The sequence below is a fragment of the Apiospora aurea genome (assembly GCF_038362705.1).
Source record: "Apiospora aurea strain CBS 24483 chromosome Unknown utg000006l_segment0_segment0, whole genome shotgun sequence".
Taxonomy (NCBI): Eukaryota; Fungi; Ascomycota; class Sordariomycetes; order Amphisphaeriales; family Apiosporaceae; genus Apiospora; species Apiospora aurea.
Window position 1 is genome coordinate 346,780 of NW_027117393.1, and position 25,583 is coordinate 372,362.

The 25,583-nt window shown below is 54.5% G+C and overlaps 6 protein-coding genes across 6 annotated transcripts; 3 read left to right on the top strand and 3 right to left on the bottom strand.

Moving 5' to 3' along the window:
- Positions 1-408: 408 nt before the first annotated feature.
- Positions 409-2,523, bottom strand: PG986_008718 (uncharacterized protein; the record flags this gene model as incomplete). The annotated part of the gene is made up of 1 exon (XM_066844940.1): positions 409-2,523. The coding sequence occupies one exon, from the start codon at positions 2,521-2,523 to the stop codon at positions 409-411; it is 2,115 nt and encodes a 704-aa protein (XP_066697338.1).
- A 409-nt stretch (positions 2,524-2,932) lies between these two features.
- PG986_008719 (uncharacterized protein) lies at positions 2,933-5,687 on the bottom strand (the record flags this gene model as incomplete). The annotated part of the gene is made up of 2 exons (XM_066844941.1): positions 2,933-4,971; positions 5,036-5,687. The coding sequence occupies 2 exons, from the start codon at positions 5,685-5,687 to the stop codon at positions 2,933-2,935; spliced, it is 2,691 nt and encodes an 896-aa protein (XP_066697339.1).
- A 2,230-nt stretch (positions 5,688-7,917) lies between these two features.
- On the top strand, positions 7,918-10,893 carry PG986_008720 (uncharacterized protein; the record flags this gene model as incomplete). The annotated part of the gene is made up of 3 exons (XM_066844942.1): positions 7,918-9,080; positions 9,461-9,788; positions 9,850-10,893. The coding sequence occupies 3 exons, from the start codon at positions 7,918-7,920 to the stop codon at positions 10,891-10,893; spliced, it is 2,535 nt and encodes an 844-aa protein (XP_066697340.1).
- An 875-nt stretch (positions 10,894-11,768) lies between these two features.
- PG986_008721 (uncharacterized protein) lies at positions 11,769-13,409 on the top strand (the record flags this gene model as incomplete). Its single annotated transcript, XM_066844943.1, has 1 exon — positions 11,769-13,409. The coding sequence occupies one exon, from the start codon at positions 11,769-11,771 to the stop codon at positions 13,407-13,409; it is 1,641 nt and encodes a 546-aa protein (XP_066697341.1).
- Positions 13,410-15,637: 2,228 nt separating this feature from the next.
- Positions 15,638-17,237, bottom strand: PG986_008722 (uncharacterized protein; the record flags this gene model as incomplete). Its single annotated transcript, XM_066844944.1, has 4 exons — positions 15,638-15,731; positions 15,769-16,093; positions 16,793-17,072; positions 17,115-17,237. The coding sequence occupies 4 exons, from the start codon at positions 17,235-17,237 to the stop codon at positions 15,638-15,640; spliced, it is 822 nt and encodes a 273-aa protein (XP_066697342.1).
- Positions 17,238-21,726: 4,489 nt separating this feature from the next.
- PG986_008723 (glyoxal oxidase N-terminus-domain-containing protein) lies at positions 21,727-25,265 on the top strand (the record flags this gene model as incomplete). Its single annotated transcript, XM_066844945.1, has 9 exons — positions 21,727-21,777; positions 21,846-22,125; positions 22,236-22,365; positions 22,424-22,485; positions 22,551-23,193; positions 23,260-23,390; positions 23,446-23,538; positions 23,597-24,528; positions 24,588-25,265. 9 exons carry the CDS (start codon positions 21,727-21,729, stop codon positions 25,263-25,265), a joined length of 3,000 nt encoding a protein of 999 aa, XP_066697343.1.
- Between the last annotated feature and the right edge of the window lie 318 nt (positions 25,266-25,583).

The window sequence follows — 25,583 nt, forward strand, 5'->3', positions numbered from 1 at the left end:
ATGCGAAGGCTGCCCTGGTCGGCTCTCACCGGGGGGACTACGTTCATTGGATGAGCAGCGGGGTGTGGATAGCGTCCAGGGACTTTTCTCGTGGGAAGGCAAGCGGACAAGCTTGTATGTGTGACCTTGTGGTATCAAGGTAGAGACTCTCCCCTACTGGACTATCCATCTCCGTATTACGAACTGGACAACGCTTTCGGGTAAGCTGTCGAAATGCGTTGATGAGCTGCTATACTGCTGATTTCGCAGTTCCTGATCCGAGACCATGCGAAGTTGGCAAAGCCCCCTGAATGTGCAAGGGATGGGCTTCTCCGAGGTACTCGGGAGCCCAGAAGGTTGGTCCGCTGAGATCGAGACTATGACAGCTGCCACCACCGAGCCGACTCTTTCAGTGCCGTTCTCTGCGTATTATAAAACGCAGCGTAAAGCATTATATTCGTCCGAGGCGACATACTGCCCGTCCTCCAGCAGTGTCATCTCGAAGACCTTGACCCTCATCCTGCCTTGCTCTGCCCTATCCGCCAAGACCCTTACTGTCTTCACCACAGACTTCTGCTCATAACTGGAGGGTAGGATGAAACCAGGGTAGGCTATTGTCAATCCCTCATCTCTTCGATGAGCCAAGGTGAAATCGTTGATCGGGGCACTCAGTCGATGGTGGGTTCGGGAATGGCCAAACCTCGTCACGGCCCATCTCCAACCTACCTCCTCCATGCGTGGACCCGAGGCAAACAGAATGCCCTGGGGGAGCGTTTCCTGTTTGGAATGGAGATACTTCATCCGTTGGTTGGCAGGTACTGAAGAGAGGCCAGAAGTATCCCACCCGAGCAGACTGGCAAGGCAGATGTACTCATCGGCTTGGCGGCTCGTCGTCCGATACCGGCTGGCGATGAATGCCTCCATCACAGCACTGCCCATCCTGCCCCTTTTTACCTTTTCGTCGTCATAATGGATATACTCTCTCCGCCTACCAAACAGCTTTGGCTCATACCCCCTTTCAAGCCTGAGGACATCCCTACGTAGGGCGCTCATTGAAACGTAGAACCGGGCAGCTTGGTTGGGCACTGTCCCATATGTTGCTGTGAGTCCCGGGGTTACACCGGAGGGAACCTCGCAGTTATCCAGCTCGGTTTTGGCGCATGCGACGTCTAGAATTCCGTCCTTGAACTTGACGTACATCCGGGTAGCCAGGACCCCCTCCTGTAGGGTCCACAGGCGTCGCATCCAGCCCGAGAGGGAGATCCGCATCATCATCTCGGTAGTGTCTCCCATGGGCACTGCTTCTAGTTCTGCATCGAGGACAAGAACCTGATACGCATTCGCGTATGTGTCCTTCATCAGGGCGATTGCGCGCGACCGCTGGAATTCGTATTGGGGGCCAACCGGTATGCACAAAGTGTCGATCCAAAACGGTACGGATACCCCCCGTTGCCGCCCCCAGAGTCTGCTAGCATGCCCTTTATTGACGAGAGACAGTGTGCTCGTGAGCCGGTCGAGCTCGTCAAGTAAGAGCCAGATTCTCGTAACCTGGCACATGGGGAACTGGTTTCGCAACGGATTGCCCAATCCATCGGACCACACGTGGGAAAATGCGACATAGCGACAGCCAGGCCTGTAAGCACGTACCCTGAAAGTAATACCATCTTCTTCCTTCTTCATCGTGAGCAATGGGACTCTTCCGGAATCGAAGATTGCCAGAAGCTCTTCGACGGGAGGCCCGGAGCTGACACAGTCGCAACTGTCTTCGGTGTGTTTTGTGGTGTATGCCGACGTGTTGACTTGGGAGGTGACACAAGCCTCACTCGAGCAACTGCTGTGGTCGCGGACGACGGTACGTTTAAGGGAGCTGGCGTGATACTGAGCCGCCGGGGAAAGTTGCTCCAGCGCCATCGAGGTGTCACTCGGGCACCAACCTGCAGCAACCATCCGGGACTGCGGAAGTTGCCCGCCCCCAAATCGTAATGTTGTGAAGAAGGGGTCATATTGAACATGCCACAGTGTCGCAAAGATACCGGCAGACATATAGCTACCCAAAACCCGCAAAGAGAAGTCAACCTCGGCCGGCAAGGGCCATATTGAAACCGCTGGGTCTTCAATGTCGCCAGCTACGGTCGTGTGACTGCAGAAGTAAGATAACTGCTCGAGGGCGTGCTGTATCCTGGCGAGTCGATCTCTGGCCTCTTGCAATCCGTTTCGCAGATTATCCTTGAGCAACTCCATGCAGGTTGATAGATTAGCGTCTAGCTTAGCCGTGGTGACCTGACCATGTTCGGAGTAATTGGCCTTTGCCCCGAGGTCGCCCAAGATTTCGTCAAGTACGCCGAAATAGAGCCAGTTTTGAAGAAGCGCTGCGGTCGCTGCGGCAGGAAACTGAGAGAAATGCCCAACCATGAGCAGTGACTCGTCCCATCCCTGGCGCGCAGGATAACCATCGAAATCCTGGCCGTCGTATGGTGTTGCATCTAGACGGGGAACTTGAATTGGCGCGTAGAGCGGGTCGGGCGGCTGTTGAATGTGGTCCATAGCTGCTTGGAAGCACACAGGAGAAAGGGGCGTCTCGGTACACTGCGCTTGAGCAGGCCCAAAAGTTCAATCCCAACCCAAAGGGCTTGTGAGAATCAGTTGACCTTTCGCTCAATTGACGCTGTAAGTCTGCTACCAGAGCCCCCTAAAAAAGAAAGTAGCACGGGACTAGGTGCGGGGTAATTACAGCAGTGAAAGCATGCTAAAACCTCACCCAAGCTGCTGGTGTAGGCACCTGAAGCAAGCAAAGTCCCGGCCACTTTGGACGCCTGTTTAGAAACCTACTCCAGAACTGGGAAGGCAGAACCACAACATGTCTACAGAATACTTTCCGGGACATATACTATATATTAGCATTAATATGTAAAGACCGACAGCGTTCTCCGATACTCAAGCACTTGAATACTGCTCAGAGCGAGTCCAGCTCATCATCCTGGTCCTTCTGGATACCTCTGCAATCATCCACTGAAACCCTGGACTTGACACTGTCAGCAAAGCTCGAGTCTGTTGGCAACGAAGGCTTGTGGGGAGAGGACGCTGCCAGTTCCGCCTCCCACCCTTTCAGCCCTTCCTCCAACCGAGCTCTCACGCCGTCTTCAGGGCTCATTCTAGATATTATGCCTTGTAGTATGTCCACTGCCTCTTCCTGCTGCCTCCTCGACGAACGCTTAGTCGAGCCGGTTCCAGACTGGCCGGTTTCCTGTTGGCCGGCTTTCCAAAGGGCCACCGCGAGATTGAGCGATGCGCTCTCGGCCGCTTCGTCGTGCTCGCCGTGCACCGCCTTGAAGAGGCTGGAGAAGACACGGAGGCTGTCCACCATGTCAGAGTGGCGGCCGTCTTGTTTGGCCGCCTCGGCCCTCTCCCATTGCCGCTCTAGCTCCTCTTTTAAAATCTTCGAAATTTCCCGATCTAGCCTGGATAGAATCTCTGTACCTTCGGGGAAGCCCGCCAGCTCTTCGCGTTCTCCGTCTCGCAGCGATCGGGCCAGGGCCGCGAAGATGTCCGCCGCCTCCGTCTTGCGCCCCAGGCGATAGTGGATCAGCCCGAGCTTCTCCTCGATCTGGATGCACTCGATAGGTCGCAGAGGCCGCACCTTGGGGTCGTGCAGCCGCTGGCGCAGCTCGGCCGACATGTCGGCTGCGCGGTCCTCGTTGATGCAGCAGACGGCCGCAAAGGCGGTCAGCAAAGCTTGCAACGTGTCCGGGTGTCGGCTGCCAAGTCGGAGGCTCATCAGCTTAGGGATGTTGAGGAAGCGCTCCGTGTCTGCCTCGGAGATGCTGTCGGGGTTATGCATCATCTTGCAGAGGTGCTGACCTTGCTCAGAAAGTAGTACGATAGGATGGCCCTGGAGCGCGGTGCCGGATCGAATGACCTCGCTATAATACGATTCCGCTGCTTGTGACTGTTTTGGGTCCGGATCAAGTCGAAGAGTGTTGGCCAAGTCCAGCCCAGCCTGCAGCGTGGCAAAGTGGCCGGGCTGGAACGACGGAGACGCCTTTCGGATATCAAGTATCGCCAGTTGAGCCTGAATCACACGTTCTCGCGACGCACCAGAGCGAGTGAGCTCGTTCTTAGCCCATGCCCCTAGAGCGTGAAGAATAATCGGGTGGATCTCGATTTCGTTCTTGGGCTGCTGGCTGGCAGTAGTTAGAAACTCGATTAAGTTGTCGACAAAATTGTCGATCTTGCGATCATCGATGCCAAGCTCGAACAAACGACTCTGGATGCAGAGCACTTTCTCCAGAGCTTTCTTGCAATCACCGCTTCTCCCGGATAGAGACAGAGCGATGGAATGTTCGATGGCACAGGACAGAGTCCAGGGGCTCTCATCGCCCCATTTCTCTCTTGATTTTGATGTTGCATTCTCAAGCTGCTTGAGTGCATTGGCGTGATTTCCATCCCAGAGACTCAAAGCGGCCATTTGGAACTCGTACCGGAGGGTCTGCCGGTTTCCGGTGCCCAGGACCTCCCTCGACCGATATGTCAGGTTCTCGGACGTCGTGAAGGCCTCGGAAGGACACGAATCGAGCCGCTGTATGCCCACAAGCGCGGAGGTGGCCTTCAGGGTCAAGGGATGGTCTCGATCCAGATGCCTTGTCATCAGGTCTATAATTTCCACGCACATGGACTTGGCGTGGTCCAGCTGGCCTTTCTCGGTGAGGAGACGACACCAGACGAAGCGCGCTTCCAGTGTCAGAAGGTGAGAGACGCCGAACTTCTTCTCCAAGTCCCCTGAAAGCCGTTTCACAAGGGCCAGACCTTCCTCTGCTTTGCCTCGCAGCAACAGGATTTGAGCTTCACTCAACGACACAGCTGCCTTGAGCCCGAACAGCTGTTCTTCCGCTCCGGGTTCCTTGCTTGAACCAAAACCAGGTACTTCCTTTGAGACCGTAGTGCTGGCCACAGTGCCATATTTCTCCTCCTCCTCGATCTTCCTTTTTGCCTCCTCTATATGGGGGAGACGCTTGGGAAAAGTGACCAAGGTAGGCATGGGCAAGCCCAAGAAGGCGACTGTGGTTTACCCAAAGATACTTGTTGTCCACATCTTCCAGAATTCGGCTTAAATCTTTGAGTTCGTCCGTCGCGTCCTTGAAATCGCCCACTCTGACAAGTGCCACAGCGTGATGATAGGAAATATCGGCGGAGATTGACAGGTCGGTGATATTGAACCTTTTATTGAGCTTCTCCTGAATCTCTTCGTTGAGACTCACCAAGTCGGAGATTGCCACTTTATACTGGCCGCGCATGATCTTGATGACAGCCAGCTGTATTCGACTCCGGAACACGATGTCGCTGTCTTGAGATGGAAGCTCTCTGGCCATTGTGATGCAGGATTCGTACAAGGCAGTGGCATTGTGGAAGCTGCAATTCTGTAGATAGAGCTGTGCGTACTCGCTTCGCTTGAGCCATGCCTTCTTTAGCTCCTGAGGCTCCCGCGGGCCATCCTGCTTGGGACCGATGATCCTGCTAACCCGAGGCGAGATGTTAGAATGTTGATGTAAATCATCCCTGAGCCTTGGGATGGCCGACATGGTTGCCTTCACTGGCTGCGGGATCTCGGGCTTCGGGGCGTCCGATATTGTCGTCTCAACTGGCTGTGGCTCTTCGGGGACAGTGTCAACCTTGAAGTATTGGTACTCGGCGAGTTCTTCTTTCTCATCCATGGTCCCAATTTTCGGAATCTCGTTGACCCCTATTAGCCGTAGGATTCTACCAAGAATCTCTACGTCATAGGCCCTTTGTAATTCCCTTTTCTTAGAATAGCGGACCCAAATCTTTAATATCTTAAGGATCCTTCTGGATAGTCTCAACGGCTTAGCTTGATCGAGTGTAACCCGCTGATTCGCGGGTTCGTCGTGTTCGGATCCGCTCACTCCGCCGTCTTGGGCGTTACTGGCTGACCGCGGTGGTCCTTCTGAGGACTCACTGGACATCTTTGACAGGATGAGTTAGCAACAATGAAATACTTAATGTCTGAAATATTTGACATGGAAAGTGCAGGTTGCAACATGAAGCTTACTATGTATGATGGCAGCAACCATGTATTCTTGCTTAGCGATGATGATTGGAAGTTCGGGGTGAAGTTGTCGTCGATGGTCACTAGGCGCTCCATGAGATTGATGAGGCAACGCTTTCGTAGGTCAAGCGGCTTCGTCTCGGTCGGTGAAGGTCTCGTTTGCAATGCAGACCATTCCTGCTCCAACAGTTTGGGGTAGCTGAGGTCGATATGCGGTGACTTGACTTCCTTCAAGACGAAACCTTGGACAATGGAAAGCCACTTATCACTCTCCCCAGTCTCGGCTGGCTCTCGTGCATCCTCATCAGCGCAGTCATTCAGGAAGAGCTTGACGAGTGATGCAGCGATTCCATTGGCAACGAAGAGGATCCGTAAGGGCTTGTCCGTGGACCTCACAATCTTGGCATGGATCTTATCGATGGGGTTCTGGGGCTTCTGTCCTTACTTTCCGGTTACTCACTGCGTGGAGCTTTGGTGGTAGGATGTGACATTGCTTACGACGTGGCGTTGCATTGACTTTTTGAAGTCATCGTAGATATCGGAGAAGGCGTTTTCTCCTCGTTCGAACACCTCTTCGACATTGAACCTGTACTTTCGAATCCGTGGCGCCTCCTGTCCTGCTTTCGACGCGGCCCTTTTCACGGTCTTCTCCAGAGCCTGATCTAGCTGTGGTCGTCTCCGAAACCCATTCACTAGAATAATGCTGCTAGAGTCAGTAGCTGCTAGCTTTCCCGAGACCTTTGCACATACTAGAAGGAGCTGCTTTCGAGCCAGACACAATCTCCAAAGTCGATCTCTAAAACCGCGAATTAGCATATATCTAGTGACATTGGCGATTTCCGCATACCTTTGTTGGTCGAGGAAAGCTCATTGTGCTTTTTGGGGTTAATCCTGATCGAAGTGAGTGTTGGATTGAGCCCAGGAGAAGCCCAAGTTCGGGCAGCCGGGGGTAGTACCTTAGGACTTGAGGTACCCATGGGGGTTATGTCAGCATGCGCTCAGAGAGCTGCGATGATTGGTAAGATCGCATGCAGGTCACCGGGGCTATGCTGCCAGGTGCGGTTGCGCCGACTGAGATTGATAAGCCAGGGTTCATGTCTCACTGCTTATTGCTGTGCCCCAATGGCCCGCCCACTACTGCAGCTGATCATTTCCAGCAAAGAAATCAATGCATTGTCAGCGGGCGGCGCCACCGCAGCAGACCCTTGCCGCTCTATGGAGGGAATCTACTGGTCTCTACAAGTAGGCAGCTTGTTCCAGCTACCCTATTACAGCACATACTGACACGGGTTCTAAGATCTGCTCGCCCGTTCGATATGTATTCCACATTCAATCAGGCGAAACCTTTGGGTTTGGAAGGTCTTATGGTGGAAATGGTGAATGATGGATGGTCGCGACCGAAGTCGACAGGCTGCAGACTGCAGGACTCGAAACCCAGGAGCGCAGCTGAACCGAGGTTCTTCGGGTTGGCCTCTCGTTCCAATCATCTTCCCAACCACCCCCACCTGCAGATTTCCCGTGGCTCTGCCCGCATTTCGCTGACGAGGGGCGGCCTACACTGCCATAGGCAACTGGAGTATATGGGTTGCATTTCCCGATAAGCATGCACTACACCATGCGAACAATAGTTCGAGGCTCCGGGGATCCTGGAAATGGCGGTAAGCACACAGGCGCCGCGCAGGGTGTAGACAAATACGATGCAGCATGGGGGGAATGCATGCTTACCTAGGGCTGAAGAATTTGTCAGTGGGCGTATTTGAAGGGTAAATACACTACTCCCCAGAGCCTCGTCGGTCGCTCTTTCGTCTTCTTTTGCACCTTCTTTCCCCCGCAGTCGCATCACGCCCAAACGGTTATGCCTAGAACCGTAAGGCAACATGGACCATCTCCTCCATCATTTCGGGGACGTCGTCAACGTGGCTGTTCCGTGCCTGCTCGAGGACCGGGAGGATACCTGCTGCCTACCGAACGATGGCCTTGATGCAGAGGCTCCTTTTCAGCACGGGAGCCAGTATCATGATTTTCTCAATTTCCCTTCCAGCCACGGATGGAAGGTAGAGCCAGACACCTACCTACTTAGCCTGGACAGGGGAAACGGACAAGCTGAGTGTCTCATCGATGGAGCCGACCAGTTCGTCCAGTCATGGTTGTTTTTCTGTCTTTTGACTGTCGTTGTCCGGACGGATGAGCCTCTCCTCAACATGTGCGACCTTGTCCGCTGGGAGCGACAAGGGCCAGACGCAAGTGTCAAGCCCCAGATCACCACCAAGGACTTGGAACAGAAGCTCACTCAATGGCACGAATGGATGAAGGAGAACCCCACAAGAGCCAAGCTCCGGCTGATGCAGACTGATCTGGTACTTGAGTTTGCGCGCCAGGTGGTTCGGGAAAATCTCGACGAGAAGAAACGTGCAAACTTGGAAATCAACGCAAGGGTCTCATTGTCCATAATGGTTCTTGGCGAGACACTCTCGGCTGTGAAATCGAGCATGCTGCGAGAAATGGACGAGAGGATTTTAGGGTGGGAGAGCGATGACCTGAACGGTTGGGGTTGTCCCTCGCATGTCATGGATATCAAGCCCGACGCCTGCGCTTATACACGGAAGGCATTGAAACGTCAGATCGGTCCTAATGCCACGCTCCTGCTTGCTGCATGGAAGCACTGCACGTGGCACAAAGGAGAGGAATATGAGTGCAGCGAGACTGAGTGTAAATACATCAAAGTCTCGCCGCCAGTCAAAACGATCGGTTCTGCTGCGGACGCAGCCACTACCGATGCAAACACGGCGCACGCCAACTACGTCCCTCGATGCGCATGCAGGAGACCATGCAGACTAGTCGGCCCCAAGATGGAAGACGTTTACAACATCCTCCGAAAGCGCGACGCCTCTTTCCCCGTCTTCGAGGTTGGTGAAGCCAGAGACAACAAAATGAGCGTCGTCGTCAAGGATTGGGGGCAACATCAGCAGAACAGCGCGTTTGCTACCATATCTCATGTTTGGTCCCAGGGCCTTGGAAATCCAAAATCAAACGAGGTACAGTACGTGCATTGCTCCTTCATTGGATGTCACACAGCGTTTCGTTACAAAATACTGACGTCGTGTTTCTCAGCGAGTGCCAGCTCCGATTTATCAAAGGCGCGCTGGATGGGGTCTCCAAAACAATGAGAAAACAGAATCGGTTGACTCCTCCCTGTCGGTTTTTCTGGTTGGACACATTTGCGGTCCCTGTTCATGACAAAACCAAGCCAGAGACCAGGCCCCCGGACGACTTGTTTGAACTCAGACATCGATCAATAGGTCACATGTACAGTGTATACGATGCGTCAAGTCACTCCCTTGTGATCGATGATGATGTATGTAAGAGCGAGGATAATCCTATGCAAAGGGAACTAATATCGGCGGTGAAACTACTTACAAGTTCATGGATGAGACGTCTATGGACGCTACAGGAAGCCTTCCTGAGTAAGGCGATGTGTTTCCCGGAGCAAGCTGAAAACGGCAATTTGCGAGCCGAAAAAGGTCGTTATCCTGGCAGAGGGTTCGATCAGCTGATCCAAGACCTGGGCCCTGGGGGAGACACAAACAAGCCGACGATACTAAAGGTATCTCTGGCGGAAGTACTCAAACGCCACCTGTTCGAGAACCTGATGGGCCGAGAACGTGGCGCGAGAATCGAGAAGGGAAACCCGTTTGGCGATCAAGGTTCGCAGCTCATCGCAAGCGCCTGGCGTTCTGCCCGCTGGCGAGTACGTGACGCCACTTGCATATACTTAAATGGTAGTATGGCTGATACGATGTATTATTCAGGACACATCCCACAAAGAGGACGAGACCATCATACTTTCTACTCTACTCAATTTGGATTTCCGCGATACCACCTTGGACGGCCCAACTCGACACAAAGATCCCAAAACACAAGATGCGATAGAACAGCGGAAGGAAATGATGAAGGATTTCTTGCAGCTTATCTCAAAACACTGTCCCGGTTCTATCCCTGCCGGCATCATATTTCTCCCTGGGAAGCGACTAAAGCTGCCCGGCTTCGGTTGGGCTCCCGCCACGTGGACCAGCGGCCGTAACGAGGACTACCCCTATCCGCTGAGTCGTATGGAGCACCCTACTGAACTCGTCCCCGAAGGGCTTCTCGTTCGGTATCCCGGGATCATGCTCCACTGCGAAAAGTTGGCGACCGTCACGAGCCAAAACAGTCAGGGGTTTCACTTCCCCGTAGACCGGGAGCTGAACGAATGGTACCGCGTCGACTTGATCAATGAGAATACACTACCAAAGGTTGCGGATATAGAGGCGGGCCGAACCGGCAGAGTGTTCAACTACATGCTGGCTGTGATCATTTCCCGCCCGCGGCCGAAGGAGCGACTCCGTGACGTGGGACTGCTCGTGGAGATCTACGAGAGCTCCTGGCGGAGGCACGAAAGACAGGTGCGAAATGAAAACATCTTCTACTCGCGCATTTTGAGCCGCGTACATATATCCCGCGTTGGTCCCGTCTCCTGGCGGGAGCCCAGCGACCAAGTCATTGGCGAGCGCACGAGAGAGGACCAGCTCTGGTGCGTGGACGACTTCACCTCCAACAAGACACGCTTTGAGGAACTCGCGGCCAAGAAGAAGAACCGGAGGGGAAACGGTGACAAGGCCAAACCTAACACCACGGCACTCAAGGATGGGATCTTGAATGTCGCCGGGTCGGCGCCAGGGAATCCGCCGCCCATAGAAGCGGACATCACTTCCGACCACGATGGGTCAGCAAATGTTATGGGCAATATGGGCACTTGGAGAAATATGGGAAATATTTTTAATTCCTTTTTCGAACAGAACAACAACGGCAACTAGCCGTACTGTCTTCAAGTCAATGACTACAATTAAGGGAATACCACTTGTCGATTCCAGCTTTGAATAACTCAGATTTCGATATCATATCTTGAGAACATACTAAGCACATCACCAACTCTACCTCCCAAAATTAGCCAGGAATTTTCTCGCTAGAGATTGGGCTATCAGCTGGGATATGGCCAAGACATGCAAAGGCGCTATCGAAATGCATTGGATGAATGCCGTTAAGATCTCGGCGAATCGGATAGCCCGTCATACATGCCAAAACATGACTTGGAGAGGGCAGTCTATCGTGGACGGAGCCCTATCGAGAAGGGGAGGGTGTCGTGTGTCGGGTATCTAAGTTGGTACACATGTTTCAGCGGTGACTGGGTCAGGTTTTATTAGAGGCAGGACGTAATGCGAGGGGATATCTCCATGCCCAAGGCCTTCGTGTCGCCTCACACAAGGCGTGCATCAAGGCATATCAATAGGTGGTCTCGAACCGCTAGGTAGCTGGTCGGCGAAAGTAGTGTGACGTGGCGGAGTGCATCGGTGCGTCCCGACGACCCAATGACATGGGGCTCTTATCCAAGGCATAATCAGAGTCTGCCCACCGTCAGCTGCAAGGGTTATTCCTTTTTATGGGCGGGGTCGGGTCAGCACAACCAGCCACCTGGCATTGCCCGAATTCTGACAGCCCGCAGCATCAAATCAATGCCTTCGATGATTGTACACTTCGAAGAGTCGCTGAGACACTCCTGCAATATCCCGATATAAGTATCTGAGCCGGGCTTCAGATGTTGAACCTACAAGACTCCCAAGGCTTAGGATAATAAACAGCCCAGCTGCTCATCTCAGTAAAGGTACGGCACGACCTCACACCGCGTGACGCGATGAGCACAATCCAGCAGCTCCGGGAGCAGTGGATCAACCCGTCCGATGTCTCGACTATCTTAATGGTCATCGGCGGGGACGTGGTCCAAAATGCATTCGCCCAAGGGACAGGGCAGCTTTATACACCCGTCTGCTTCTCCTTCGGCTGTGTCGCATACGCATTCATCACCCTGGTCAACATCATCGGAGACGGCCGCCTCCTCCCGCGCCCGGATTACCCCGTCAAGGTGTTCAACCTCGAGTCCGGGTACGCCCGGGAAAACAAGAACTGGGTCGTGGGCCGGCTTCTCCGCGACATCGAGGCGCAGGTCTCGCGCGAGCGGCCCCTGCAGGACGGGACGGGCATCCGCATCTCCGTCTTCGAGGCGATGGAAAACGACAACAAGCCGACGCAGTTCTCATGGAGCTTCGTCCACGTGATCGGGGCCTTTGCGACGTTATTGCAGCTGGCCGTTTCCGCGATCCCCATCGCGCTCGACCGGCAGTGGGGCATCATGTTCATCACCGTCGTGGGCACGCTGCTCATCCAGATCGCGGGCTTGCTTCCGCAGTGGAGGGCCGAGAAGCTGCCGAACCGGCAGCGGGCCAAGGACTGCTACGCGCTCACGTCTGGCAACGGCTCGACAGACATCGTCGTGATTATCGGGCGGGGCCTCTGCTTGAACCTCGAAGAGATGTCCGCCTCCCAATCGCCCCGCGTCAACCGCCCCTGGGAAAAGTTCCAGCGGTTGTCTCGGGAGATCGATCCGGAGAAAACCGAGACGCTCCCCCGTCGGGACTCTCAAATACGGATGGCGAGAACATTCCGCGGACTCCCCCTCGGCTTCCGTCTGACGCAATTCACCTGCTGGACGCTATCGATTCTATGGCTTCTGCTCCTGGTAAACGTGGCCGCGTCCACAGACTACACCTGGTGTATCCTGGCCGTGGGCGCCCTCGGCATGTTTCAAAACGCGTGGCTCGCCGCCGTGGAGCTGCCGCCCGCGAAGCGCAACATGCCGCTCTGGCACTGCGAGACCATCATGACGCACAAGGTCATGGACGGCCTCATGGACTTCGACGTCACCTACGGCCGCGGCGTGCCGCTGATGGAAGAATTCTTCCCCGGCCGCCTGCGCCAGGAAGAAGTCGAGTGGTGGAGCGGCAACACGAGACCCCACGACCAACTTCGGATGCGGAACCCGAAACGCGGGATCCCACGGAGTGTGCAGCCTGCCCGCCCGACCTCGACCCTCGATCCGAGCGTTCGTAGGCAAATGTCCTGGACGGATAATAAGCGGCCGGATAGCCTCGAGCATGTCAACTACGAGCCGTCTACCAGATGGGATACTCTCAGAACTGTAGATCGGTCGAGAAAAGGCAGCACCTTCGACAAGGTCAGGGAAGTCAACGATAGCGTCGGAGACGCGGGGAACAACCCACAACGCAAGCAAGATGCACAAAGCGTAGACGATGAGCGTCCAGAGGAACAGCAAACTGTTGACGAGACTGATGCGGAGAACGACGCTGATAGTCCATTCAGCGACCCTGTGACAGAAAGGCCGAGTCGTGTGCGAGTGGCGTTTTCTAAGGACGTCATCAGCGATTCCAACTATGAACAGCGCGCGAGGGAATCAACAAGGTGTCCTCCTTGGGCATAACTGTTCTTCAATAGGCTGTAGTTTCTCTTGTATATTGGGTTTTTCATTGGTGAGCTGTCGGATCACAATTTGCGATCTAAAAGTCGGACACTCGATCTATTTTCTGCTTTTCATATCGGGTAAAGAGGTTGCCGCTTCTCGGATCGTCCAAGTCCCGCCACGCCGAGGACATGGCAATGGTAACTTTGGCTGGCTCCGATCCGGATTTCCATTCTCGACGGGCAAGAGATTGACGTGATGGTCGTAAGAAGCAAGGGCCTGAGGAAACCACTGATAGCTCCGTCACTTCTATAGATCTCATAGCAACTACAATAAGACAAGGCAAATTCTACCAATAAAAATTTCCATGTTTAAGGCATTGGATGCGTTCAATCTTTGTTTGAAGTATCGAGAACTAGGTCTTATCCGAGTGTTTTATGAGTGTGTCGATCGCGGAGAACTTGGAGTTTCTGCCTCAACTGGAAAAGGGGCTAAAAAGGGGTAGGAAAGAAAATGAAAAATCCAGCATGAGCAAAAAGTGAATCGTCACGGTCAGGAGCGAGCGTGGATCGAACACGCGACCTTAGGATAATTGCGAATTTTGACTGCAATCCCACGCTATACCACTTAGCTACCGCTCCGTTGACGTAATGATACGATGGTTGGCGTCCGGCTTATGCACCCTTATCAAGTGGGCTGACACACCGCCAAAGCCGGTGGGGATAGTTTGGGTTAGAACATAGCTAAAGTCAGACAATTGCGGCAGAGTGAGTACCAAGATACTCTCAATTCCTTTAAGAAGTCTGTCACTTCTGCATAAGTATACTAGCATACTACTGAACAGGGCAGGTCCACATGCATAGTATAATGGCACCCACTCATCTTTCGGGATTGTCCAGCTAGTGGACTGTCAGGCCAATATGGAAAGCTCGTCACCCTCCCCGATGTATGCCCTTGTAAATGCCAAACATCCATCTGAAGCAGGGCGCGATGGCAGAGTGGTCTAATGCGATAGACTAGAACTGGATCTCCGATTCTAGGTATCTATTTCCTTCGGGAGCGCAGGTTCAAATCCTGCTCGCGTCGTCATTATTTTTGTGGCAATCCTTTATGTTGTGCTTAGCTTTTCTAGAACATGGACGACAGTCTCATGGATTTCTGCCCGGAATGGCAACATTGCCAGAATGGGCGGTTGTATATTTCTATCTATGGGGACTAACCTCGTGGACCCCCACGTGCTGCACATGGCCTCATCATTGAACGTTGTATTGAATCACTTTTTACGGTACAACTGTTGTGCTAGTTCTTATTAAACTGGAACTGCCATCTGCAATGCGCTCGAGCTGACGATTTATGTAGCCAAGCCTCATGTTCATGTTGAAAGTGAAACGGCTGCATGAAGCCGCCATGGATGTGCACAAACATCAACCTTAGTTCGACGTTTGTTGGAATCCAGAAGGATTGGAAGATGGAGCTTTGCCATTACCGCTTCGTCCGCAGGAGACTGAACTAAATGGTCTGTCTGGTCGTACCCCACTGCTGGACGCGAACTTTGATAAGGCTGACGTGAGTGTAGCATGGTCGTTCGAGTATATCTTTCGACACGGGTTGAAAGATCAAGCTGTAACGTGGGACTGGTTGACCAATTGGGCAAACCAGAACTTGATGATAATATGAATGCAGACTAATCCCTAGGCTCGTACCAGAGGAGACCGCGATAGCCGTACAAGCGTATAATGCTACAATTGGTGACATATTAAACAAAAGAACAAAAAAAGTCAATGTTGAAGACGATGTGTGTTAAGTTTGCTCGGTTTTGAGTCAGTTGCTTCTGCTGGCCTGCGCCGGTATAAGCCAGAACGCAAAGAAAAAAGAAATTAAGGTTGAAGAAGATATAGGCATAGAAAGAACCAGTGCTTGTCCAGATCAAGATAGCAATGAGGATAACCAGGGATGAACATGCATCTGATGATGGCTATCTTCATCAATCCTTCACATTTGCCGTCAAGCCGGCGACACCATCAGCTGTGGTTCGAGGGAACTTTACTACCATAGGATTGGGATACTCTGAAGTAAGTTTACATGGACAGTGGATAAGAAGACTGCTGAGCTTCCTTGAGTCACAAGACCTTTTCAGCAGGTAAACCCACTGATGATATATCAAAGCCTTCGAGATTCTCGTTCTTCAGGTGTTACGCAAACCAGAATCTTCAGACATCAGTCCAAACTTCACTCAAACATCACAACAGTCAAGCAGCAGCACTAGTTTCTCCGAAAACATACTCAAGATGTACATCTCGTCCATCCTCGTCCTCGCCGCCCCCCCTTGCGGCCTTGGTAAGTCTTTCCGAGGGAGTTTTTCCAACCCCAGACTGCTAACAGGAACGCCCCCTCCAGGCCGCTACGCTCAAAGCCCCCATCCCCGGGTACCGCGTCGAGCCGATAGAGTGGGAGGTGGAAGTGGCTCCCGGGCGGACCGAGGCGCTGAACGGCACCATCGAGGAGGTCTACGCCCAGGTCCTCTAGATCAACCCCGAATTCCAGCTTGCTGCTCCCGCTCCCGCCGCCGAGGCCCGCGGACTGCAGCCGGAGAAGCGTAGCCAGCTGTTTTGCGGAGAAAGCGCCGGCGCCGGCAAGCGCCACATAGAGTCGGGCATCACGTATCTTCGCGGAATCGACGGCAAGCCCGGCAACGGGCCGTGCGCCTGCGGTCAGGTCAGTTGTTCGTACAACTCTGCGATCTTCTGGTGCAACCATGTAAGCTCTGCCCCCAATCCTTCGTATACACGCAAACACACACGACTTTTGCGAGTAGAGTTGCTAATTGCAAATGATTCCTCGACAAAAACAGAACGACGTCTCCAAGGAACTTGACAATTTCGACCAGATCGCCTCAAGCGCGCAGGCAATCCTCTCCGGGTGCCCCGCCGACAAGGGCAAGGTCGCAGGCCTGAACTGGGAGGACGGAAATTGGAGCACCATCGTCATGGAGTCAAAGTGCTAGAGGCATCTGTTGGGGCTTGGAAAAGATATTTCCGTCTGGAAATACTTCGGAGAGTCTGACATGCTTGGGCTGAGGTGGTTGGCGAGGGGTATTTATCTTTCGTCTGCATCCTTTTCTACGCCAGGTTCCTTTTTCAAGAAAGGGGTCAGCTACTATCTTTCATTATGGATCTTTGCCTTGCAAGAACATCCTCGGCCTTACTGCGCGTTATGGCCATTTATGCCATGGTTTGTTTAGTACACAGACAGTATACTTGGGTTGGTACTGGGAGCCAATAAATTGTTGTGTCTAGGTTGCAATATGTGTGCGCTCGAGCTCGAAGTGCTTTGATTCGTCCATAGAGGTCACGATCTAGATGCAGTGGCGAAAGGTTTAGTGATCGTGTCACTCATCGCCATACAGGTAATCATCCTCCAAAAGACCCGGATGCTTCTCTCGGAGAGTGTTCCGCAAAGCTTCCGGTACACCTTGCGCATGACGTCGGTCGAACCGTCACCAGTTTCGCCCGAGTGGTTGGCGTAATCATCGTCAACCCTCCTCGGGCCGACCGGCACGAAGTTGAGCTGCCGAAACTCGCCCTTGAGCTGCTCGAAGAAATCCGTCACCGCCCAGGCCGGCCCGTCGCGCCGCCACCCGAGCACCTCCTCGGTCGCGTAGTCCACGGCATCATCCAGGACCGGCTACATCTGCGGATCGCACTCGATGGCATGAGGGCACTTGACCCAGTAGATGGCGCCGAGCGCCGTGTCCAGGTTGAAGCTGAAGGACCGCCGGGCCTCAAGGGCCAGGCCCACGACGTGCGGCGGCACGTGCTCCCACTCGTCGCCGTCGGTGGCCAGGAGCATGCTCTCGCGGTCCCAGTTCCTGGTCGCCAGGCGTTCCCAGTCGACGAAATGGGTCCTCGGCGCGACCTAGGGTGTCTCGGCGTCCCCGTCGTCGCGGATGTAGGGCAGGTGGCGCAGAAACTCGATGAACTCGTCGGTCTTGCCGAGGTAAGGTAGCCTATGCTCCCCTTGGTGATCTGACCACAGTGGCTAATAGGACACCTCGCTCACATTAAAGCCTCGCCGAAACGGCCTTCTATGAAGGCCCGTATCGCTTCCACGAGTTCCCCGCCCGCGAAGACCACTGACGACCGTTGTTGCGAACAGCTGCCAGGCCCTCGATGGTATGAAGGCGGCGAGGGCATCTTCGGCGTCAAAACCTAGCCTACTAGTGACGTTAAGTTGTGTAATGATCCCTTCTGGGCAGCTTTCGAGGTAGAAGCCACGGCAGTGCTTGGGATATGCATTTCACACCCGGGCTGCATGCAGTTATGGCTTCACCAAATCTTGAGAAGTGAAGACAGTTATGGCACTGGAGGAATATCGCTACGTGACATCACGAAGGTTGACAGCAATTTCAAAGTAATTGGATAAGGTTGGCAGTCAAGAGGATCAACTCCAAGTGGTTGCCAGAACTTGCGCCAGTATCGCGCTCAACCACATCTTCATTCGCTCGTTTCTCTAACTGTGTTTTCAGTGGCAAACAACACACTGGTGGGATGACACGGACTTCAAGACGGCGTAAAGCCTTCTGGTCGCCGAATTTAACGCCGACGTCAGTTGAACAGAGAGTGCCACAAGAAGGTGGCTAGGGTCGGCACGGGCCGGATCTACATAGCATGTCATTCTGATGGCAACCACCCCGTATTCACTCATGCTAGGTTACATGACCAGAGGCAGGAAACCAAAAAGGGGTGAATGTTGGGACTAACAGACCCCTTGGATGACCACTCATGCATATGAACGAGAACACGGCAGAGCGCCATCGAACGACTGTCACCGACGACTGCGTAATCAAGACTGCAACCTATGATCAGCGGTCACGAACCGCGCCAACCTGTGTAACGACTGGCCGTGCGTGGCCGGCGGCGCGTGCCTCTGTGGCTGGTGCAGGACACATGAAGCGGTCAAGTGTTTTCGTTCATTTATCCTGCTTCTTCCACTTCGTTCCTTCGGGATAGACCTTCCCTCTTGAGTCATCAGCCCTGCATGATCATTATTCAAGCGTATGGTGCACGAAAAGAAAAATAATTGCGTCGGTGGCTGAGACTGAAATCACACTGGCGAGGCTCATAAGGGGTTCGGTCAACAGGATCGCTTGATCAGTGTAAAGATTTGGGGAAGCACAATGCAAGCGAGAGTCGGTACGTTGCGGTTGTGTGGGTGGTATGCAGGAAAGCTTACTAGAACGGGTCGCATGTCAGACGGCCGTGATGGTGGCTGGTGCCGGAGTTGGTGTTGTTGTCGAGGTGGCTGTCGCGTTTCGTCCAGATGACTGTATTCATTAAGGTAAGTTGGACTCTGGAACAGGCAGGCGACAAAGGGAAACCCATTCGGACGGCCAATAGTCGCGTTTGGGTGTTCAGTTATCATACATGATTTGCCCGGTGAAGATGATGGCTTGCAGCAGACGCCGACCCGTAAGCAGAGCTAGGTGTGTGTGTGTGTGTGTGTGTGTGTGCCTTGCTGCAGATTCACCGCTCTTCTTCACTGGTTGTCAGGCAGTCAATCCCGCGAAATGTCTCAACGAAAGATGATCTATTTGAGAAAACAGCAGGCTTGTCGAACGGGGATACGACAAATCAAAAAGCAAGCACAAAGTGCGAGGGATCATGGTCATCTCGACCAATTGGGCCGGAATTCCAAGAGCTCTTGCTGACTGTGGCGCCACTCACACGATCCATCTGCAAATGGCGCCCGTGCTGACAGGCTGGGCGCTGTTGAGGACGTTGGACTAACTGATCAACAGGGTCGAGCCTGGCGTTAGTTCTGACTTAATGAGATCTCGATAAACTGCTTGCCTCGATTTGATGAGACGAGGAAAAGGGGGAGGAAGGAAGAAAGGAACCGTTCTCCGACCACCAGCAGACCTCATCAGATTGGTTGGCTCCCTCCTCCCTGTGCATTTGATGAATGAGGCTCTTGATCTGCGCCGCCACGATAACTTCCAAAGTGGTCGTCGGCTAGGAGCGTGTCGGCGGCTGAGCATCGGAAGCAGTTGTAAGCATTGTGCATGATCTGGGAACTGGACGGTACGGGTTTGGAGGTGTCAGAGCCGCGGTTGGGGTATTGCCGGTCAGGCGCGGAGAGCTGTGTCCTTCTGTATCTTGCTTATCTTGGACTGGCCGGCGTAGCACTGCAGGCTGCATGGAGATGCAGCTGAACGCCACGTCAAGTCATGGGAAATCAAGGCATCTGACCGTGAGCCCATAAACCAAGTTTGCATCCTGATTTCATGCGTTGGACTTGCATTGTGCGGCGCTCTCACGCTTGGAGCTGCTCCTGGCTGGTTTGTGATGGAGGTCTTGGCAGGGTAGGCCTGCCTATTAGTATTTTCTCGGCGAGTCCCGAGCGCTGGCAGCTGAATTAAGGGTTTGATGAACAGGGTGAACGCCACGGTCTTGGGTCCCTGTTGGTCCCTGTCGGACCCTTGGAGTGGGCGAATTGCCTTTGGGGGAGCTTTGTGGGAGCTTTAGTTGTAGGCAGCGCCGTGGCTGGTGGCTCGGATGACGAAGAGGAAGATGCAAGGCAGCCGTGGTGGCTTCGCACGGCAGCTGCCAGAAATGAGGGGCATCGGTCCATCGATGCTATTGATTGGCTTGACGTCGTCCTACTCAATCAGAAAGAAGAAGCTGCGAACGAACGGACGGACCCCGCAACGGCGTCTTCTTGTCTGGACTCAGGGCTTCAAGTTGGCTGGAAGGCGCGTGTTGGTTCTATGATGGCTTCCCTTCCCCCCCTCCAAGTGGGCTGACCGATTTGCCGGTTGAGTTTTTGTGCCGGCTTAGTTGGGCTGTTATGGTCTGGGAAGGCACTACCCATAGGCATTTTTTTAGGCGATGGACCATTAGAAGTGCCCTGAAGCGTAGCGTGCCATGACGCGCACAGGCTATACTGCTGCACTGTCAATTGAACCCCCCACCACCACCACACGGGTAAGGAAAAGGCCTTAGACCACCCTTATCCTGAGGCCCTCCTCATCACCAATCAATTTGCTGTCTATCGAATACGAGAAAGAAAATCCGTGATGCTGCATAACTTCTCGTGTCCTCTATCCCCCCAAGCAGAGACGGGAGAATTCTCGGCCGCACTCTGCTAATCGGCGACCGGCTGCTTCCATCCCACTGGTACAAACTGCCAACCCACCTCTGCACCGCTTACCTGCGATTGACGCTTGCCCGGAATGGGCGCCTGTCTGACTGCATCTTTTGCTTTTTCTTCCCGGTACGGGGCAGACAGACAGTTTAAGCTATCGCCCGACGTTCAATAGTCCATTCTCGGGGACCCGTTTGATTCTGGCTTGCGCGACCCAACGGTGGTGCGTGTGTTGGCTCCTGATCTGCGAAGGGCGCCAATCCTGCCAATATCGTCTATCGACTCCCCTGCCACATGTGGTTGTGCCATCTCGGCTTGCCTAGATGAGGGCTGGCCCCATCCACACCACACTACGACTGCGACGTAACATCTATCTTGATCACATTGACATTCCTCCGATTCGCCTTCTCCGATCCTGCATTTCCAGGCCCAACAAGGACGGTGACTCTCATAGTGGGCTCCCAGATTGCTCTCTCAGCTGTCACAGCCAATCAACCACGGCCCTGGGAGAGGCGCGACAGGGGGGTTCATGCAAGTCCGGGGACAAAGAATGCGACGCCGTACGAGAGAAGAAGAGATTTCAACCACTGTCATCCGAATACATGGCACAGACACACGCCATGGCACTGATATCGGCAACGCGTGCCAGCGCCGATCAGCACGGCCTGGAAATAGAACTAGAACCCGCCCATGTGGGTGCGCCCGATATCTGACTGCTCCACCTGAGCTGTCGCCCCGTGGCATCATCCCGGCAGCATGCCCCCAAGTTCCTTCTTAGGCTACCAGCCGGCTGGCCGCGCCAAGGGTAATTGTGGGCTTCATTCCATCTCGTGTAAGACCTGCTGCCTCTGCTACGTGCTCTTGCTTCTTGCAAGTCTGCATGGCCCCCCCTCTGCTTCACCGGAGCTTTCGGTACGCTCTATAAGGGCTACTGGAGTGTACAGCCAACAGTACTGGCGGCCCGGCGAACGAACACATGAACCCTCCCTCTCCTGGCTTCCCCAGCTGAAGAAACCCCGGCCAAGCTCTGGCTGAATCTCCACACCACTGCAGACTGCAAGCCACAGGATGCCTGCTTCTTCCTAGGGTTCTTGATGTGTTTATATAGGATAGGGTCTCACCTCGATCCTGTACTTGATTCCAACCTCTGTCGCTCGCTAGGCACACTCGTTCGCTATCTCGCCAGCAGTTCGCTATGGCTTCCCTTCGTTCCCTTGCCGTTGCTTCAGCGGCTCTACTTGCCCAGGTAGGTCTCCTGGTCCCCAGACACCCCCACACGTGGCACTGGGACACCGTCTAACGAGTCTTGGGCAGATCGCTGCGGCCGGTATAATAATACCTAGAGCGCTGAGTATACCTACCGACCTCCCCAACAACTGGACTTATGTTGCCTGCTACATGTATGTCTGCAAGCTACCCCCTAACGTGGTTGACACTCGAGCTAATCGGCCACGCAGCGATAATGCAGACGGCAAAAGAGCCCTCGGTGGTGATGGGTACAACAATGGAACCAGCATGACGGTCGAGGACTGTGCCCTCTTCTGTATGGACAAGGGTTACTCCATGGCTGGAACCGAATACGGCGCCGAGTGCTGTCAGTTGACCCGACTGCCCGTGTTCCATATGCCTGTCGCTGACCCATTCTCAAGACTGCGGTGACAAGCCCAACGAGGCTTCTACCATAGTCAATGACTCGGAGTGCAGCGTACCCTGTGCTGGTGACGCGACGCAACCCTGCGGAGCTGGAAACAGATTGTCCGTCTACAGCGGCCCCGCGAAGACCCCCCATGCCGCCAGCTGCCATTGACGGATGGAAGTACGAAGGATGCTATACGTCAGTGCTCATTGCATTGTTGGCGTACCGTACATAATACTGACTGGCCGGTATACAGTGAAGGAACTGGAGGAAGAACACTCACATTCGGTGCCGGGGTTCCTGGTGGTTCAGCTGCAAGTAAGTAGTACCTTTTCAAGTGCCCTATCTCTAGCCGAGGATAACATGAACTGACTCTAACGAAGTGTCCAACAACCTCTGCACCACTGCATGCCGACAGGCTGGATACACCATCGCAGGAACAGAGTACTCGGGCGAGTGCTTTTGTGGTAACGAGTATGCCAACGGAGGCGCTCAGATCTCACAGGGCTGTAACATGGCCTGCAATGGTGACTCGACCCAGATCTGCGGTGGCGGCAGCCGGCTCAGCGTCTGGTCCCTGATTGGATCTGGCTCAAACCCGACTTCTACCATCTCGACCAGGCCATCCCAGCCCACCTCTCCCGGCAGCCCCGCCGCCCTACCCGCAGCGTGGGCCTACAAGGGCTGCTATACCGAAGGCAGCAGCGGTCGTGCCTTCTTGAACCAGCAGCCCGACAGCCAGACTCTGAGCGTCGAGTCTTGCGTCGAGAAATGCGTCAGCCTCGGCTACGGCGTGGCTGGAATGGAGTATGGGGCACAATGCTTCTGCGACAACTTCGTTCGAAACGGCGCCGAGCTCGTCAGCGACTCGGATTGCAGCATGTCCTGCTCCGGAAACCCCGCCCAGAAGTGCGGCGCCGGCAACAGGCTCTCGGTCTACTCGAATGCTACCCTTATCGTCTACCAGCCGCCCAAGCCCCAGACTGAGAACCTGCCCGCCAACTGGGCATATGTCGGTTGCATCATGTACGTAGCCCGCGTTTCCCGTTCGCTCACGTCCCCACTTTCATCTGCTAACATCACTATGTCCAGAGATGACATTGCTGACCGTACTTTCCCCTGGATGTCAAACAACATTGAGAACGCCACAATTTCTGAGTGTATTGCCGGTTGCAGTCGCTTTGGCTACGAGGCTGGCGGTATCGAGTACGGTTACCAATGCTGTGAGTTGGCACTGACACCCCGCCTCTTCTGGTAATGTGACTAATCAGCTCGTAGTCTGTGGCGATGTTCCGCTGGGAAGCAAAGCTACTCTTTTACCTGAGTCTGAGTGCAACGTGGCCTGCCCTGGCGATCCCCAGATCCTATGCGGTATGTTTCCTCTCCCTGACCATCGTGGTGTGTTCACTGAGTTACTGACGTCCTCTAGGTGGCGGCAACCGGATCTCGTACTACCGGTGGACTGGTCCCCAGCTGACGAAATGGTCGTACGCCTCAGGCCCCGCTGCTGGTCGCTACGACTTCATCATGTCTGCGCCCCTCATTCCCCTGATCAGCACCGTCGGCATTAACGACAAGGTGGTGTTCGTCGAGAAGCACGGCACCGGAGAAGGCAACCACACCGGCTCTTTTGAGTTCGACCCCTCGCTGGCCCCGCAATACGGCACCGCCTTCCGCGAGCTCCAGCTCAAGACGGATGTCTTCTGTTCGGGCTCCATCGTCATGCCTGACAAGGCCGGCCGGCAGATCAACCTCGGGGGCTGGTCCCTGGAGTCCTTGTACGGTGTTCGTCTCTTCACCCCCGACAGCCCGCTGGGAACCAACGGTACCAACCAGTGGGAAGAGGACTACACCAAGCTGAAGCTCATGGACGGCCGGTGGTACCCTACCGCTCTCACCCTCTCCAACGGCTCGATCCTGGTCATGGGTGGTGAGGACGGCTCCGATGGCCCCATGGTCCCAAGCGCCGAGGTCGTACCCAAGCCCGCGGGCGTCACCGCCTCCACACACCTCGACTACCTCGCCAATGTCGAGAAGGTCAACTCGTACCCCTTCGTGGCAGTGATGCCGTCGGGCAACATGTTCTTCGCGCAGTATAACGAAGCCCGTCTCATTTCTCAGGTCGACTTCCACAGTGTCCGGTCGCTGCCCAAGATGCCCGGTGCCGTCAACAACCCGGACGCCGGCCGCAACTACCCGCTCCAGGGAACCATGATGCTTATGCCCCAGCACGCGCCCTACACGGACCCCGTGACCGTCCTGGTCTGCGGTGGCACCACCGATGGCGCCAACTTCGGAATCGACAACTGCATCTCCACTGAACCCGACAATGCCGGGGCCCAGTGGCGCATTGAAAGAATGGTATGGTCCTTATCTCCTGATTGGCTTGACTTGGGCGACTGTGACTAACAACAATACAGCCTTCAACTCGTGTCGTCAGCTTGATGGTCGCCCTCCCCGACGGCCGCTACGTCATCATGGGCGGTTCCTACAACGGCCGTGCCGGCTTCGGCCTGCAGCCCGACCCACCGAACCTGTCGGCGGTGCTGTACGACCCGACCAAGCCCCTGGGCGCTCGCATGACCATGTGGGCCAACACGACGATCCCGCGACTGTACCACTCCGAGGCCGTGCTCATGTCGGACGGCCGCATCCTGGTTTCGGGCTCGGACCCCGAGGACGCCAAGCACCCGCAGGAACACCGCCTCGAGTACTTCTCGCCCGACTACATCCTGTCGGGCGCCGCGAAGCCGACCTTCACCATCGCGAACAAGGACTGGGCCTACGGCGCCACGGTGAGCTTCCAGCTCACTTCGACTTCGGGCGGCGCCATCCGCGTCTCGCTGCTGGCGGCCGTGGGATCGACACACGGCAACAGCATGGGCCAGCGCACGCTGTTCCCGGCCGTCACCTGTAACGGCAACACCTGCACGGTCACGGCTCCGCCTAACGCCAATGTCAGCCCGCCGTCGTGGTACCAGATGTTCGTGCTCGATGGGCCTACGCCTAGCCAAGCTGTCTGGGTCCGTATCGGTGGGGACCCGGCGCGGTTGGGTGACTGGCCGCAGATTCCTGGGTTCACTCAGCCTGGAGTATAAGGTCATTCTTTCCGAGGGGGATTACAGAGAAGCGAAGTCAGGTGGGACTCCCAACTTGATTTCTCGTCGTCGTCGTCGTCATGGTAATGGTAATGAAGTTCGAAGGATGCGGGGTCTTTCATAGAGAACCAGATGACCAAAACTCGCTACTCAAAAAAACCGTTTCATCTTTTTTTATATATATGAATACTTGCTCAAGTACATAATGATGTAATGAGGCTCGGGATATTTGGATGAGAGGAGGGAATAGATGGAAAATGAATTTTTCATGGGCGGATAGTTATTCAATCAATCAACGTCAAATCAATAAACTTTCTC